Genomic DNA, 12159 nt, shown 5'->3' with positions numbered 1-12159 from the left:
GCCCCCTGGTTGAACACCTGTTTTCAGCTGATGGCACTGCTTTGGGAGGCTTTGGGGACATTAGGAGCCTAGCAGCATAAAGTGACCGTGTTGGGAGGGGATGCGGGGCGCTGTTGAAGGTTATACCTGCTCAGTGCCTTCCCCCTCTCTGACTCCTGGCTACTATGAAGAAAAGAACCCTCCCATAACCATGATGTCTGGCTTAAACGTATGGTAACAAGCAATCATAAACTGAGGAAAACAAATGAAAATAACAAAAAAAAATAAAGAAAATATCCCTGGACACACACATAAACACACACACATATATTCTACTAACATGTATACATATATATATATGTAGAATTTAAATATTAACTAGGTAAAATTGAGTCATTTAAAAATAACAGGAGATAAAATTCATAAATTGAAAGCTTTCAATTAATACAAAATTTTCATGCCACATGAAATAAAACCATTAGTAACACATGAAAAGAATGAACAAAACATCTACACTGAAAAAAACATTAATTAATCAGTCTTCACTAGGTCAAATGAAAGAAATAGAAAACGAACCACAAAGAAATGAGGTCATATCACAATATAATAACTAAATCTATTGCCAACTGAGCACCTCAGTTTACCTACACAGTATAATGTCATGCCTCATTAAATCTTCAAAATTTATTTTATATACAAAAAGATTCAGGAGCATGCCTAGGTACTTAGGAAGTAAAAGAATTCAAATCCAAGACTGGTTTCAGAAGCTATGCTCTGCTTAGTCCAGTTCAGTGCCACCAACAGGAACCACAGACAGTGCCCCTGGCTTAGTTAGCAAATGCTAGGGTGTCTAATAAAGCACCACACAAATAACAGCCCATTTCAAAAAACATGTAGCCTAAGGATACACTGCATGTTATACCTAAGTGGTATATCCAAAAAAAAAAAGAAAGAAAAAAGAAAACTATCTCCTTCAAATGAAGACACTAAAAACTGGTGAAATAAACTCAAATCTTTATACAAAAAATCATAAGTTATATTTCTATTACTTTAAAAGAATAAGAAAATAATTAATATTCAATAAAAAAATTAAGAAAAGAATTAAAATTCAATTCAAAATTAAGAAAAAGACTAAACAGAATATAAACATTCAGTAATAAGCAGTGAAGTTAATAATCAAAAATTTCAAAAGAGAAAAATAACTTTTCACAATGTCACAATAATGTAATAATTAATTCAAAATATTGTTAATCAAACAAGATATATTTAATTCATTTCTTTTTTGTTGACAAGTCATAATAGATAGTTTGGATACTGTATATCATAAATTTCACTACAAATGTATTAGCAGGGATGGTTCTTTACTGGTGTGAGTTTGATAAAGGGTAAAGTTTATAACTGAAAACAAAGAAAAGAAACAAGAAAGTTAAGTTACTTTCTAAAAATCCTATTATAGATATGAAAACTGTGAAAAATGGAAAAAAATGTAACATTACAAACATGTTAAAACTGACAGAAAAATACATACAACTTTATACATATAACATGCATTTCATAAAACACACGACTTGCTGTAATGCACCAATATCTGACTCAAAAACTACTAAATATAAATAACTCAAAAATGAGTAAAGAAATCATTTACGCTATCAGCAACTTTCTCCAGTTATTTAGTTCTGACCAAATAATCAGTTCTTTCAACACTTCAAGAAGAGTCCTATCTGTATCAACTCTCATATTTTCTTTTTTAAACATGTAAACAAAATAGCTGGTAACAAAATCAACACAGGAGATAATTCATGTAGGCAGCCATGCAATGTGATGGCAGTCATCTCGGCCATAACTGCCATTTTGCCCTCCAGGTGACTGGGCACTCATCCCAAACCCTGTAAGAAAAACAGGGTTGTTAAGGCAGTCAGTAGAGCATGTCGGGCTGGCCACTGACACCTGCAGAGCCTCCTACCTGACATTTAAACACACTAATAGTTTTTCAGAAAGCCAGCTACATTCCAGTTGGCAGAAGGCCACCTTTGACTGGCTTATCACATTAACCCTTTCTTCCTGCCTTTGGGGTATGCAGAGCTGCTGTCCAATGCACACTTCTCTTTTATTCAATTTCCATTTGCTTTTAGTATTAGTCTTTGAAAACGTCACACATGCATATAAATGTGTTTTAATCAAGTACACCCTCAATCCCTCACTCCATTACTCCATACTGTCCTCTACAACTGCTCCCCCAACACTTTGATGTGCTTTTCTTGAAAATCTACTGCGACTGCTTAGTGCTGCCTGTATGAAGGAAAGAGACTCCCACTCCATCTATTGTTTCTCAGGTAGATGGGTGGGGCTTCCTGTACCCGTCTCCTTTCCGTGCTGGGATTTTGGCTGATTTGATCTTAGTTGGGTCTTGAGCATGTAGCCGCAGACACTGTGGCATCATGGGTACAACAGTCCTGCCATACCCAATAAATGCTTTTTTGAGATAAAGCAGTAATTCAAAATTGCCCAATGAACAACATCCCAGGGACAGATGGATTTAGTTCAGAATTTTACCAGGGCTTCAAAAAAGAATTAACTATCTTCTCCCGTGAAATGAGTACATGCTTGAACAACAGAGACATCATGGACATCTGCAGACAACGTTCTAGTTTCAGCCTGAGCAGAAAAGTGCATCAGGTGCTCGGTGATGAGGAGGACCTGGAGGCATTCCCAAATGAGCCGGTGCCAACTGGCCATGTGGCTGTATGCCATCTCCTACCAGTCTGGCTACTCTTCTAGACTGGCTTAAATAAAGTTTGCTTTTCCAGCGAAGTTTAAAAGTTCTATCTGGTTCTCCAGAAGAACTGTAAAATCTTAACTGTAAGACATACATCAATAATACTATCGCTACCAGCAAATTTAATAGGGATTCTTAATTATCTAAATTTTGATAATAAATGTTCATTGTCTTCATGTACCAAGAAAGTAAATGAAAAGACTAAAAGGGTCCCTCTACACAACCTGCATAATTTCATAACTTAAATACCTAAATAAAATATTCTTCCAGAAAGAAAACAAGTTAGTCTTGTCTAGCTGCAGTGAATACATAACTTAAACAAGTACATGAATCACAGTTATAGCATTTATATACCATAGTTTTAGAAAATATAAGGATGTACTCGTGGGACAATTATTTGCACATATAAATCAATTGTATGGTATTATCCAACCAATCTTGACTGTGGCAATAATTGTTTGGCAAGTTATACAACAATCCAGTAAACTTTAGGTCAGAAGCAATCGTACAAATTTATTATTAAATAACATCAAAAACAACAATATAGAAAATGTATTCCTTACCTGAAATTTTGAATATAAAGTTTCCCTCATCACTGATTCTGGAAAAGCGAATTTGGATGCAGTAAGATTCCAAAACATCTTTGAAGCTCCAGGATATGCAAACACCTTTGCAAATATTATTAAAAAAAAATTATGACAAATAGTAACAAACTTACCCTAAAACTAAAAACCCAAGCTCCTGGCAAATTGTTTCTAGTTGTGAAAAAAAATGGCCTGCTTTGTTACACAGCCTCTGAACGCCATGGGAAGACGGCTTTGCATACTGTCAGCATAAAGCACATGTAGAGGCAGCAGCAGTGAGTGACACTGTGATCTGAGGAACGGGGGAGCCGCAGGGTGGCAAACTGGCCAGTCAGTGAAGCAGGAGATACAGGTGCCACAGGGCAGACATGTCACTTCTTGCTGTGTATCTAAGCAAGTTCTTACACATACATGGGGAGATAAGCATAGGTCATTCACAAAGCATACTAAATGAGAAAATAAAGTCCAACTTAAGTGCTTCTATAAAGAGAAACAAATACATATATAAAGCTTTTCAGGCACAACACTTATAATCCCTAGACAGGACTTACAAACATAGTATTAAAAATAAGCATTTCAGAAGAATTCATGCAAAAAATGTTATTTATATAAATGTACTTGCACACAGAGAGACATTAGTTAGGACCATAAAGATTTTTTCTTTTTTTTAATTTTTTTATTATTAATAATATTATTATTAGTTACATTTTATTTTTTTAATTTTTTATTTAACTTTTATTAATTACACTTTATTCATTTTGTATTTCCCCATAAGCCCCTCCCTCATCCCCTCCCGGTCACACCCTCCCTAGTTAGATTTTATTAATTCTGTATCCCAGCTCTATCCTGTGTCCTTATTCCCTCCCAACCCCACCCTCCCTCCCTCATCTCCTCCCTGCCCCTTTCCAAGTCCACTGATGGGGGGGACCTCCTCCCCTTTCATCTGACCCTGTTTTATCGGGTATCTTCAGGACTAGCTGCAAAGACCTCCTCTGTGGCCTAGCAGGACTGCTCCTCCCTTGGGGGGTGGATATTTAGTAACTTTGGGCAGAGAGCAGGAAATCTTAAGAAAGAAGGGGGAGATAGAATGACCTGGAGGGGACAGGAGCTCCACAAGGAGAGCAACAGAACCAAAAAATCTGGGTCCAGGGGTCTTGGCAAAGACCAATACTCCAACCAAGGACCATGCATGGAGATAACCTAGACCCCCTGATTAGATGCAGCCCATGGCAGCTAATCAGGGTACCCTAGTAAGGGGAACAGGTGCTGTCTCTGACATGAACTCAGTGGCTTTCTCTTTGATCACCTCCCCCCGAGGGAGGAACAGCCTTACTAGGCCATGGAGGAAGACAATGCAGGTAGTCCTGATGATACCTGATAGGCTAAGGTCAGATGGAAGGGGAGAAGGACCTCCCCTAACAGTGGACTGGGAGAGGAGCATGGGAGGAGAAGGAGGAGGAAGGGTAGGATTGGTAGAGGCCAACGGAGGTGGCTACAGCTGGGATACAAAGTGAATACATTGTAATAATCCAAAAATAAATATATATGTAATACATTGAGTAAAGTATTAAGTTACTAAGTCATAAACTAAAAGGGATTTGTTAAAAAAAAAAAAAAGGAAAACTATTGTAGATGCTACCAGAATTGTGGCTACATAACAATGTATTTGTTAAAATTTATTTAGCTTTGCATAAAATGTCTGATTGCATGCGGGTTGATGCCCCAGGTCCCGCCTCTGAGAAAAAGGTATCGGACGGGTCCGATGCTCTTTGGGTGGATGACACCTAAATGAACATCTGTACAAAGTCCCAATTTATTTCTAATATCAGAGATCAGACCTCTACTCTTGCCTGATGCGTCTAAAACAAAAAGGGGGAACTGTAGAGAGCTGTGGAATGCTATGCCTTAAAGATGGAGCTGGTTTCCGCCTTCCACCTTCCCGATGGTGAGTGCTCTCTGTCAGGAACAACTCCACATTTGGCTAAGGCCGAGGATCTGGCTTGCTTCCATGTATGTGGACCTATCTGCATTGCCCCCGTGGCATGCCTGGGTTGGCTACCCAGAGGCTATTTAAGCTGTGGGCTGGCTTTCCCCGGGGGTCCGAGGATTGTTCAATGTTCCTGAATAAACTGCATTGAAAAAAAAAAAAAAAAAAAAAAAGGCTGACTTGTAGCCTAATGCAAAGCTTACAAAAACATGTACGGAGTAAAGAGGAGTTCAGGGTGGAATGCAAAACATAACAAAATATTGTAGCTGTATTATCAATACGTGGAACAATCTCCTAAAAGCTGAGCTCAGTGGCTAAAAGGAGTGGATAATGCAAAACTAATGGAAAAGAAACAGTCCATATGGCATCGTTCTTAGGAATATGGACTAGCAATTCTGATACTTCCATCAGCAGATAGTGGTCCTCGAAGACTCAATAAAAGAGTGGAGGATGGTAGGAGCCAGTTCGCCATTTTTTGGAATATGAGTTTAAAGATAATCAAAAGGTAGCTAGAATGTTCCATATCACAAAGGATTGCGAACTCATATTTAGTTTAATATAGACACATAAATGCTGACATACAGAAACATTTAGAGATGCATGAATTTATATGAGTTACTATATACAAACATGTATTTTATAAATAATATTTTTATTAGTCTTGTGAATTCCATAAATGTATTTTGATCATATTTCTCACTCCCCTTGTATCTACATTTTCTTATCAACCTACCCAACATTGAGGTTTTTTTCTTTTTTCTTTTTCTTTTTTCTTTTTTTCTGCATCTAATTCTGTTTGTATTGCTTTGCCATTCTGGGAAGTGGGGTATGTACTGGAATGTGATTAACCAATCAGAGGCCACATCATTAAAGAAAACTGACTTATTTCTCCAAGCTGCTACCAAAATGCTCATAGCTCCTCAACTGGTGCTGCTCATTTCCCTACTTCCGTTCTGGGTTTATGTGAGTTCATTTGTGCTACTGCCTTGCCAGAGAGATGTATATTTTTGCTTTGTTGACTGGTAAGGCCTAGAAGCAACAATGCCTTGATAGTAGCAAGCATACATTCTACTCAGGTATTTCTTGGTTTCTACTCATATAAATGGAACCAGGATGCATCACCATAAACAAATCAAGAATTGTATAAGATCATATATAAAATGAATCTGGAATATTTTGCACTGTCAAAAATTAAGAAATTGCTCTTAAAGGAAAAAAAAGAGAAGTTTAGAATATCTTCTAGTTCCAAAAATTAGAGAACTGTCAAAAATCCCTCATAGTGATGAGATGCATCAAAAGAAGCATGGAAGCCAACTGAATGGCTTACCAACAGCCAAAATGCAAACCATTTTAGTGGTGGTAGTAATAAAATATCACTGGATTATAACACAAAGTGTAATGTTAATATTTATCAGTAGTGCTGATTTCAACAGATGAATGAATTAATGGATAAACAGGTAAAACAATCTTTTCTGCAGAAAAAAATTCTAGATAATTTTGTAAATATTCTAGTCTCAAAGAGGTAGAGCAATATTCCCCATGTTTTAATATGACTATGTATAGTGATTTCCTTTAAAATGGACAATATAAATGGGAAAAACATTATAAGAGAGACATTTAAGCACTTTCTCACCAGGTCAGCACAATGCTGCCAGGTCCTGCAAACAGCATAGGCCCTGAAAGAGCTGCGCTGCCAAGATGCTCCCTTTCAGAAGACTCCCTCCTGAACTCCCCCAAGCCAGTCAGATCCAGCTACAGCCAGCTCTCAACTGAGGTGCACAGTACAAAACACTTGAACAGTAATCCTTAAATTTTTCTGTCTTTTAGAGTTTAGATGAAAAAAAAAATAAAACAACAACCAAAAAAACAAACATAAAAACCAAGACAACTAAATTACTCCTGAGACACAGACCTGGTATGGAAAGCCAGGGAACTCTGAATGGAATATGGACCTTGGTGAGAAACAAGCTCCAGTTCTGAGCCATGGATTTTAACAAACTGTGGAGGTCTTCAGGAGCTGCCACAGGGAGCATCCCCTGCTGGTTTAAATGGAGAGAAAGGCATCCTTTCAGTTTCAGAACCTAGGCACATGCTTCCTCTGGGGGCTCCAGGGACTAACACCATTGTAGATCAGAGGGATTGTAGCTGGGTACAAGCTGAGTGCCTTCTAGTACCACGAATACTAGTCAGTAGGGGTGAAGGTTCCAGATAAGCACTAGGGCAACTTCTTCATTATCAATGAGTGTGTAGCTGCGGACAGCCTGGATGTCAGTTTGTGAAGAGCAACCAATAGCCTTGACAATACCCTAAGTTCTTTAATGATTTCCATGGGGACTCTGGCCTACAGCTTGATTAGATATAACCCATTTTCAGTACTGGGAACATCACTTGGTAACTAGAGGCATTCTGCTTTCCTAAGCATGCAATTACTATTTGGATTTAAGACCTGCCCAACAATCAGAATAATCTTATCTAAAATTTTAACTATATCTTCACAATACTTGTTTCTTTTTTTTCTTTGTTTTCTTTTTTTCTTTTTTATTTTTTTATCACTTACATTTTATTAACTCTGTATCCCAGCCGTGTCCCTATCCCTCATTCCCTCCCAGTCCCTCCCTCCCTCCCTCATCTCCACCGTGCCCCTTTCCAAGTCCACTGATAGGGGGGGACCTCCTCCCCATTCATCTGATCCTGTTTTATCAGGTATCTTCAGGACTGGCTGCAAAGCCCTCCTCTGTGGCCTAACAGACAATACTTGTTTCTAAAATAAGAGCAAGACCACAGCACCAAAAGTTGGGACTTGGACATGTCTTCTGGAGGCAACCATTCAACTAATATTGTATACTAATAGAAGAAGTGGGGTATGAGGCATGAGAAAAATCCTCATACTGTCTTTATAAAGGTATAAGAAAACAGTAAATACAATACATAAAACAATTAATAAATAATAAAACATTAATTAAATTAAGTTTTTAAAAAATACTTGCACATAAAAATTATTTAGGCATTCATGAAAATAAGTTAAAAAAATCTCTGGCAGTACTTTAAAATTAATAGCTGTCTGAAAGCTTGATGTTATAGGCAATTTTATTTTCCTTAAATTTGGTGGTTTTGAAACTATTTAAGCAAATTGACTCTGCATGCCATACCACCATGAAGAATAGCTTTTGACAAAAATAAGTGAGCACTAATGCTGTAAAGCATCAACTCTCAAGCAGCACTCAAGCATTAGCTATGAACCCTTGAAAGCAACATTTTCTAGAGCAGAGAAGAACATGTGAAGACCCCACTCCTGAAAAAGCCACAATGATGGGGTACTTGTATTTATTTCTAGCCAGATACACGCCTCTATCATCCATATATTTGATCAGTAGTTCCTATCTACCAAAAATAATTCTTAGGTAAAAGAAGGCAGATTTTGTGATTACCAGGCTAAGTTTTCAAATTTAAATGATTGGCTCACTTGCCTTCTGTCTTGATAGGCATACTACAAGTAAGGTACACAGGCCTACAGCCAGGAAGTCCTTGCTAAAAATTAATAAGCTCTTCCCAAATCAGTTGATGATGTCTTCCAAAAAAATATATAGAAATTATGAGGATTCCGAGGACACAAATGATATGTCACGGTACAGCACTGTCTTTCCTGCTAGCGAATAGGTGGAGTTATTGCGGCGTAGGCATCTAGAACAAGGTTATCATCATGGATGCAAGCAAGATACAAATGTGAGAGGAGGCTGATCAGCAGCACTCTGTTTTTAAGGGAAAGTACAGATGTCCCTTTGGAAGAGCTTTTATCAAATTAAGCCGGTAAACAGACGTTCATGGGAAAGTACCCTGTGATGTTCAAAATGTTCTACTGGTTATAGGGACATGATTAGTATGGCTAATGGATGCTAAAATTTGACAGGGAGGTAGAAAACACATAGGAACTGAACCACTAATTAGAAAACATTTGACTTCCATAAGTGGAAGTCAAATGGAACCTGTAGGGTTATAGAAATATAAATATGTACACATATATGCTTATAAACGTTTATAAATTACCATTACAGTCTAGTATTAGTAACTCACATTGACACTGATGACCTAAGGTAAAACATTATGTTCACTGGGGGAGACAGACATGTGAATTTATTTGTTTTATTAAAACTTCAAATAAATGAAACTTAAGGCAGAACACTCGTTTTCAAAGCTCTATTCTGGGAAGAGACAGCAGCCAGGCTGCACCCTCAGCAGGAGAAACAGCAGCTGGATGAGTCAGCCAGATCCACCTGAACACGACCTGCTTGGGGATAGGATAATGTCTGTGGCGCAGATTATCACAGAGATCCATGCGGACATCCGTGGCCTGCGTTGCAGCCTGAAGCCATATCTATGAGCTGGAGGTCAGGGGATGGTTACATATTGATGGGCGTGGCCTGTGCCACTTGAGACCATGGTGGTGTTCAGGTCCTTGCTGATACCAAGAGCCATGTCTGGGTCCATGGGCCAACTGCAGCCTGGGTCTGTGCTGATGTCCATGGTCCAAGTTACCAAAGGTCATGCAGAAGTCTGTGATGTGTGCTGCAGCCTGAAGCCATGTTAGTTTCCAGAGGCCATACTGCCAACAGGGGGCATGTTGACATGAGTGCCCTGCCCTGCCACCTGAGGCAAGTCCCAGTTCAGGGCTGCCTCCCAGGACCTTGTCTGGGTCCAGGGTCCTATGACAGCATGGGGCAGTCTTCGTGGTCTGTGCTGTTATCAGAAACCATGGGGACACCAATAATCTGTGCTCCCACCGACAGGGAAGAGGATGGAGGCTACCCTTACTGTGATACTGATGGCTGTGGATGCACACTTGAAGGGAGGGCGGGACACAGAAGGCTTCTGTGACAACCCCTAACCTCCCAATCCCATCCCTCAAAAGTAACAGCCTAGACAGGAAGCCACCAATGAGAATTCTTGAAAAGTGTGATAAAAATACTGAAGGCTAGTTCTCCACAACTGATGGCTTCTGACAGAGGTGTGGGAGGGCAAGGACTGAGATCTATTTATGGGTCAGACCACTGAGAGTATGATCACACTCCCGTGAGTACATGACACAAAGTAAACTTGGTTTGGGGTTGCTATTTATTTATTTGATTAATTTATTCATTTTGGGGGGTCACAAGAAGAGTGGACATGGAAGGACTGGTAAGGGACTGTGACTGGGGTGCATTATGTGAAACTCTCGGAGAATCAATAAAAATGTCATGTGGAAAAACAAAATATGTTCTGATATACAGAAAAAGGTTATTGGGCTTTTTCACTATGTTGACATTTGCACTGATTGTTAAAAATAAACACAAATAACAAAATAAAATAGTGTCAGCATAAACCCAGACCCAAACACAAACAAACAAACAAACAAAACACCTTTAAAATGCCCTCCAGGAAGAACATAATAGGACCAATTTTTCTAACTCTCAATAACTCAGTACAGAGCTCCTTAATGTTCAATTTGATGAGATGAGAAGACCTTAAGTAAGGTACAAGGGTGATTTTTGAGGAAAATCATCTGTACAGCTATTTGAGTTGAGAACTAACGAAAAACAAGCTATGGCTAGTAAGAAAGCAGTTATGTGGCCAGTGCTTCCCTTAAAGGAACGATGTAAACCTGTCAGTGTCAGAAGTCCAGTCAACAAAAAAGGGCTCCTGGCCAATACTACAATTTTAGAAAGATGTGGTCCTCACTATGACATTGTCATATCTCCATTGTTAAATATTTTGCAATGTAAAAACTGGATTGTTCCACAAAATCATCTCATTAGATGCAGAAATTGCCTTTGACAGAATCCAACACCCCTTCATAATAGAAGGCCTGAAGAGATTAAGGCTACAAGGGCCATGTCTAAACATAATAAAGATAATTCGCAGCAAGACTAGAGCCAACATCAAATTAAACGGAGAGAAACTCAAGGCAATTCAGGAACAAGACAAGGTTATCCACTCCCTCCATGTCAATTCAATACAGTACTTGAAGTTCTAGCTAGAGCAATAAGACAATTGAAGGAGATCAAAACAATACAAATTGGAAAAGAAGAAGTCAAAAGTATTATTTGCAGATGATAAGATAATATACCCTAAAATTTCTACCAGGGAACTCCTACATCTGATAAACACCTTCAGTAAAGCAGCTGAATACAAAATTAACTAAAACAAAACAACAATAACAAAAAATTCTGAGAAGAAATCAGAAAAATGTCATCCCTCACAATAGCCTCAAATAGTATCTTGAGGTATCTTGGGGTAACTCTAACCAAGAAAGTAAGCAAGTGAAAGACTTGTATGATAAAAGCTTCAAGTGTTTTAAAAAAAGAAATTGAAGAAGATATTAGAAAATGAAAAAAATCTCCATGTTCCAGTAGAATTAGCATAGTAAAAATGGCCATCCTACCAAAAGAAATCTACAGACTCAATGCAAACTCCATCAAAATTCCAACACAATTATTCACAATTTCATATGAAAAATCAAAAAATCCAGTGTAGTTAAAAACACTCTTGTACAATAAAGAACTGCTAGAGGTCTCAGTGTGCCTGATTTAAGTTGTACTACAGAGCTACTGTATTAAAAAAAAAAACATGCACACAGACACAGTAATGGCATAAAAACAGACATTGATCAATGGAATTGAACTGAAGACCCACACATAAATCCACACACCTATGTACACCTGGTTCTTTTTATAAAGAAGCCAGAAATATATGTTGAGAGAGAGATCCTCTTCAACAAATGGTACTGGCCTAACTAGAAGTCCACATACAGTTTGATGCAAATAGATCCATATTTATCATCATACACAAAACATAAGTCC

General features: G+C 38.3%; 1 protein-coding gene across 1 annotated transcript in view; it reads right to left on the bottom strand.

Moving 5' to 3' along the window:
- Window positions 1-12159, bottom strand: part of Ttc6 (tetratricopeptide repeat domain 6) — a 224040-nt gene that overhangs the window by 126208 nt on the left and 85673 nt on the right. Inside the window, exon 8 of the mRNA XM_060387540.1 lies at window positions 3319-3423. Coding sequence (XP_060243523.1) covers window positions 3319-3423 — 105 coding nt within the window. The remainder of the gene's footprint in view (window positions 1-3318; window positions 3424-12159) is intronic.

This window comes from Meriones unguiculatus, chromosome 7 (assembly GCF_030254825.1).
Source record: "Meriones unguiculatus strain TT.TT164.6M chromosome 7, Bangor_MerUng_6.1, whole genome shotgun sequence".
NCBI lineage: Eukaryota > Metazoa > Chordata > Mammalia > Rodentia > Muridae > Meriones > Meriones unguiculatus.
Note: the sequence above shows the minus strand (reverse complement) of the source record. Positions and strands in the feature narration are given on the sequence as shown.